The following is a 6,423-nucleotide window of genomic DNA, read 5'->3' as shown; positions in this document are numbered from 1 at the left end:
TTTGTAAGGACTAAACAAGTTGCTGTATTACTGTGAACATTCAACAATTTCAACAATAAGTGGAAATACCATAACAGTATATCTTAGGGAAGAGTCTACACAAATGGCAGTGATAATTTTTTCCCTAATATTATGAAGTATTTTTCAAATATAAGGAATAGCCAGTACATGAATTCTTAAGCTGAATCTCTTGGCATTATGCTGGTGAGGGGTTTTGGCCAAATTGGGTCAAGGTACACTATAAGCACTTACCCGTTTCTCGCTGAGGAAGAATGGGAGAAAGGGCATGGCTCAGGCGCAAGGCTGGGGAAAAAAGTACTTCAAGACCTTATGTAAAGGGTTCTTTGTGGCTGGTCCCGTGGCAGTGACTTTCCTGGATAGGGTCACCTGCATGGCAAGAGTGGAAGGAGCCTCCATACAGACTTTGCTGAATCTTGGAGGAAGCCATTCATCTGATGTGGTACTTTTAAATCACTGGAAAGTGAGGAATTTTGAAGTACAACATGGGGACATTGTATCAGTGGTCCACCACCATGCTCCAGGCCATGTTCCAGACACTCGCCCTGAACTTCACGCATGAGTGAAGCCGTACAGAACCAGGTAAAGCAGAACTTTGTGACCTTGGACTCCAGGCTCAACGAGACCTGGAAACAAGATCCTCTGTCTGCCTCCTCTAATCCCTGGTGCCCCAGGAATCAAATCCAGATGACCCCACCCTACCCGATAAATACCTCATCGGCCATCCTTCACTACCTCCACTACCCAGCCACCACCATGCTCCAGGCCACTTTCTGGACACACCGTAAGACAATTAATATCCATTTTCCATAATTTCTGCACCATATTTGATGGGGCTCAAATATGGTGTGAACTATGGGAACACCTGTAAGGACAATTGGAGCCTGCCCTAAAAGCAACCATCCCTCTTGGAGAGCCCAGCACAGCAGAACCTGGCAAGCTACCCGTGGCATGGCATATTCAATATGCCAAAAAAAGTAACAGCAATGGGCCCTATTCGCTTGACAACGAAAGAGACCCCAATATGGCAGCATTAAAAAAGATGAGCAAGGAGACACTGATAAAATCTCAGGGACGAACTAGACTGCCAAAACGAAGAAAGACTAAAATGACTGTCTGTACTTTCAATGCACATACGCTAGCATCGGAAACATCCATTGAGGATCTGATGATCTGCAAACGCAGAAGATCAAGTATGACATCATTGGTCAGACCAAAACAAGAAGGCATCGATCACATCACGCCATTTTCAACAATGGAGAAGAACTGTTCTTTGGAACATGCAACAACAGAGGCGTCAGTGGCATCTGTGTCCTTGTTAACACGAACTCGGCCATGAGCACTGATTCATTAGAATGCCTAACAACTCGAATCGAACTATTACACTTGAATAAATGGGCTCAGTGATGGCAGTTTCTATTTTCATCATCTACGCACCAACATCCCAGTACAATGAAGAAGAAATTGAGAAGTTCAACAGGGAGCTAGAGAAGTTCTATAAAAGCCACACCTTCTACAAGGTCATTGTCTGTGATTTTAATGCCAAGATAGGACCGAGAAGGTCTCCTGAAGAACTCCACATTGGGACCCATGGCCTAGAATGGAACAAACAGGGTGAGAGACTGATTCATCATGTCGACCAAGACCATCCATGGTAACTCACAGTTCCAGAAGACCGAATCTAAACGTTGGACATGTGTAGGATAACATCGCTTTGTCTTTACCCCACTTGCCATTAGGAGCTTAGGTTTATCCCGATCACACCCATCAAGGTGCTCCCAAGTCACTCCCATTTCTTTGTTTATCTGTAACTACTTCTTTATGCTCTCTTCCCAAACAGTTAATCAGCTTTTCTCCCTAATCAAACTGTTAATTTGTAAAGTCAGATCTTTCTAGGACACTGAACTGATATTGTAAGTTAATGCTGTAAAAATCTACTGCCAGGGGGCGACTGGGGAGAGCCCTGGGAGCTGTCCTCATGGGCCACCCCAGGTTCGAGGGGAACGATCCCAGGCCACTTGCCCAGCCAGAGTGGCCCAGGCCATGGGGCAGACGGAGGAGGAAAATGAGGGCCAAGCCGGTTAAAATGATCAGTGTCGTTTATTGTTTATTTCATTCTCTCTCTCTCTGCTTCTCTCCTGGCTCTGGATCTCTCTCTGGATCTCGCCCCCCAACCCACTCTTATAGCCTAGATAAATCCCCCAATCATAAGGGGGTTGGGGCTTACACATAGGTGTAGTCACCATCAATAGGGGTAAAGTTCTTTCCCTTCAGGGGATGCTGCTTTTGGGACAGATTCTCCTTCAACAGGACCATCCACCCAAGGGCGGAGTCACATGAGTGTGTTTCTCCTCTCTCCTCATCCAGCAAACATATAAGCATTCATAATATTAATCATTTTGTATGGACACAATAAGAAATGCATTAAGCTTATAGAATTTCTCTCCTGGGGCCATCTCAATCTCAGACTGCAGTGCTCAGGCCAGATTAGTCTTTCCTATCCCTAGCAGGGTTCTACTCTCGTCATTACCTTTGGATCATGACAGCATTTGTCCATGATCAAGCTCTTAATTTATAGTTAAGAATTAGTCACTTTCGGGGTTGGAGTTATAGCACAAAGGGTATGGTGTTTGCCTTGCAAGCGAACAACCCGGGTTTGATTCCCAGCATCCCATATGGTCCCCTGAGCACTGACAGGAGTAAATCCTGAGTGCAGAGCCAGGAGTATCACCAAGTGTGCATCACCAAGTGTGACCCAAAAAGAAAAAAAAAGAAGTAGGCACTTTGCCCAGGCCCATCTCGATGCCAGGGTAGCACATAACTCACCACTTGCCGTGAATCCTTCCCATCCCTCATCGGGACCCTGCTTTTGGGGTGCTAGAAACTGAGGGCAACTGAGGCTTAAGTGGAGAAAGCAGATGCCCGGGAATGAATAATATTTGAAACCAATTAAATTCCAAGTTACAAAAGCATAATATTTTCTTCTTGTGTCTATACAAAAAGGACATTGCTTTAAAGTAAACTATTCAAAAGACACAAGGAGAGGAGAAAGACAATTTTAACTTACAATATAAATTCAGTGGCCTAGAAAGATCTGACTTTACAAATTAACAGTTTGATTAGGGGGAAAAGCTGATTAACTGTTTGGGGAAGAGAGCATAGAGAAGTAGTTACAGATAAACAAAGAAATGGGAGTGACTTGGGAGCACCTTGATGGGTGTGATCAAGATAAACCTAAGCTCCTTATGGCAAGGGGGGGAAGAGACAAAGCAATGCCATCATACAGACATGGGAGTCTCCTGGTGGACAGTTACAATGAAATTGACCACATCATATTCAATCGAAGGTTTTGCCTGACTGATGTCACTGTTGACCCAAAATTCCAAATGGGATCGGACCATCATCTGCTTCGTGCAAAATTCTACTTCACAGAGCGGGGGAAAAGGACTGCAAAGTTTAAGTTGAAGAAGAGAACTCCCAGAAAGACCACCAACTGGGAGCTCTTGGGTACTATTGCAGCAACATGGGAAGATGCCATCGTTGACAACATCAATGAGGAATATGATTGACTGGTTCAGCATCTCTATGACTGCATGAGGCATGCCGAGAGTGAGAAAGCCATGGATGCCTGTCTTCGAAAACTCTCGAGCTCATTCACTAACATGGCTTGGCACGAGCCTCAGGCTAACGTCCGAGCTCGCAAAGCTCTTCAGAGAAGCGATCAAGGAAGATCTCAAAGAGAGAAGAGAAGCAGTGTTGGCTGATGCGGCAGAATCCGGGCAAAATATTCGCAACGGTTGCCTGTCCTTCGCCAACTACAAGACCAAGATCACTGCCCCCCTATGTTCTTATGGATCTATCACATCTTCCAGAAGGACAATGTAGAGGAATATTTACGACTTCTACTCAGATCTCTTTGACAGCTACGTTCACCTACCCATATACCGAATTACACAGAATGGATATGTCATTCCCAATGGCCTCCTTTCTGAAATCAAACATGGCATTTTGTCTGTAAAGACATGTATAATACCAGACAAGGTCAGACCCGAACACCTGAAGAATCTGCCACCAGTACTCGTCAATACACTGGCTTGACTCTTCACATGTTACCTGTCCATATGCAAGGTTCCATCCCAGTGGAAAACCAGCAGGACCGTTCGGTTGTACAAGAAGGGAGACACCCATGACATCAGCAACTATCGCCCAATAGTCCTGTTGTCATCTACAAGTTGTTCACTTGAGTCATCCTGAATAGAATAGTCAGAACACTAGATAAAGGACAACACTGCAAGCAATCTGGGTTCCAAAAAGGATTCAGCACAATCAACCATATCCACACATTGACCAAACTCATTGAAGTTTCATGAGAATTCAAGATGCTGCTCTGTCTAATGTTCACTGACTTAAAGAAGGCCTTTGATTCTGTTGATCCTGAAGCAGTCATTGAAACCCTAGCCAAACAGGGCATTCAAACTCGTACATCAATATCCTTCACGAGCTGTATTATGGATTCACCACCAGGATCTCACTATTCTACAAGGAAATGATCACTGACATAGAACAAGGGGTTCGCCAGGGTGATCCATTTCACTAAAACTCTTCATTGCCACCCTCAAGAACGTCATGCGATGATTGGAATGGGAAGGAATGGGAGTGAAGATAGACAGTTGGCAACTACACCACCTCTGTTTCGCTGATGACATCATTCTAATAACACCAAACATTAGCCAAGCGGCACAAATGCTGGCCAACTTTGACCATGACTGTGGAAAGGGCGGACTGAAGCTGAATCTCACCAAAACAGTGTTCATGAACAATGAACTAGTTCCTGATGTTCCATTTGCTCACAACGGAATGAACATCTCCGAATGCAGCAACTATGTGTACCTGGGTCAAGAACTCAACATGAGGAATGACTTGGCACCAGAACTGCACAGGAGGACGAGAGCAGCATGGAACGCCTTCAAGAGGGTCAAAGAAGTGGTTAAGAGGACAAAGAGTCTCCGGCTCTAGGCACATCTTTTCGAACCCACCATTCTTCCTGCACTAGCATATGCCTCAGAGACCTGGGCCCTGTGCAAACAGGACGAGAATGCTATTCGGGTATCCCAAAGAGGATTTGAAAGAGCTATGACTGGAGTATCACGTTTCACTCAAGTGAGAGATGGAATCTAGAGTTCAGACCTCCGTCAATGGTCAAGAATCAGGGACATTGTCTTGTTTGCCAAGGCGTCAAAAATTAGATGGGCCAGACAAGTAATGAGATTTAGAGATGACCGCTGGACTAGAGCTGTTACCGACTGGATTCCACTGTATGTCAAAAGATCGTGTGGCCACCCACCAATTAGATGGTGAGACTTCTTTGTCAAAACCCTGAATGAATGGTTTGAGGCTTTTCATGTTCATGAAGCGAGCAGATATCATTGGGCTACACTAGCAGGTGACAGGGATGAGTGAAGACGTTAGTGGCACCCGGTCCAGCAAATCGAAGATCAACAAGATGACACATGATACAAGTGATATCTTAGGGAGGAGTCTACACATACTTTTTTCCCTAATATTAGGAAGTATTTCTCAAATATAAGGAATACCTAGTAGATGGATTATTAAGCTAAATCTCTTGGCATTATGCTAGTCAGTGATTTTTAAGTTAAATAATATAAAGAGTTGCCTATCACATCTTAAGTTTTCTCAGAGAAGTAGGTAAAACTTGTAGCTTCTCTATATGTAAATAAAATGAGGTCACTAATAAGTGATAAAGCTTTAACATCCTGAAGAATGGTGATTTAGAGAAATTGTTTTCTGTGTACATGTAGAATAATGTGTTGGTGACAGCAGAAGAAACATCACCTTTGGGAATATGAATGACACTTTTATTCAGTCATGAACATTTTAAGGATTATTTTAAAATTTCTTTTTGATTCTTATTGTATTCCCACTTAGTAAAATAATACGTTGCCACTTCATATCATTTTGCTAACTTTATATTTTAAGACTTTTCTTGTAAAATTATTAACAGATTGTTTTTATAAATAGACCACTCTACCTCATCATTTCAAAGAGTGGAAAGTAACTCACAATTTAGTAGTTTCAAATTATAATAGGCTTCATGTAATACTGATACTGATATTGCTTATATATTCCCTCATTGGAGAGGAGATTTCTCTTTCTTCCCATTTTATTATTATAGCTAAATCTTGATATTTACTGTGCCTAGAGAATTGGAATATAAAATGTAGGTAAGTTCCTACCAGAGAGGAAAAGAAAAAGGAGAAATGATCCCTTTCAACTGGCAGATTGTAGAAGGGAAAGTAGGGTGGTTAGAAAAGTATGCTGCATTCAAGGAGTACAGATGTTTCTGTAGGTCCTGTTGAATTGACATGAGAGATCTGATAGACCAAT

The 6,423-nt window shown here is 43.1% G+C and overlaps 1 protein-coding gene across 1 annotated transcript; it reads left to right on the top strand.

The window, feature by feature from the left end:
• Nucleotides 1–286: 286 nt before the first annotated feature.
• Nucleotides 287–580, top strand: LOC129401704 (mitochondrial inner membrane protease subunit 2-like). Its single transcript, XM_055124505.1, has one exon. The coding sequence runs from the start codon at nucleotides 287–289 to the stop codon at nucleotides 578–580; it is 294 nt and encodes a 97-aa protein (XP_054980480.1).
• Nucleotides 581–6,423: the final 5,843 nt, after the last annotated feature.

The sequence above is a fragment of the Sorex araneus genome, chromosome 2, assembly GCF_027595985.1.
Source record: "Sorex araneus isolate mSorAra2 chromosome 2, mSorAra2.pri, whole genome shotgun sequence".
NCBI classification, from domain to species: domain Eukaryota; kingdom Metazoa; phylum Chordata; class Mammalia; order Eulipotyphla; family Soricidae; genus Sorex; species Sorex araneus.
Note: the sequence above shows the minus strand (reverse complement) of the source record. Positions and strands in the feature narration are given on the sequence as shown.

What these genes read in the sequence shown, in the direction of transcription:
- LOC129401704 (XM_055124505.1), top strand. Translation starts at nt 287, where the DNA reads ATGGCTCAGGCGCAAGGCTGGGGAAAAAAGTACTTCAAGACCTTATGT.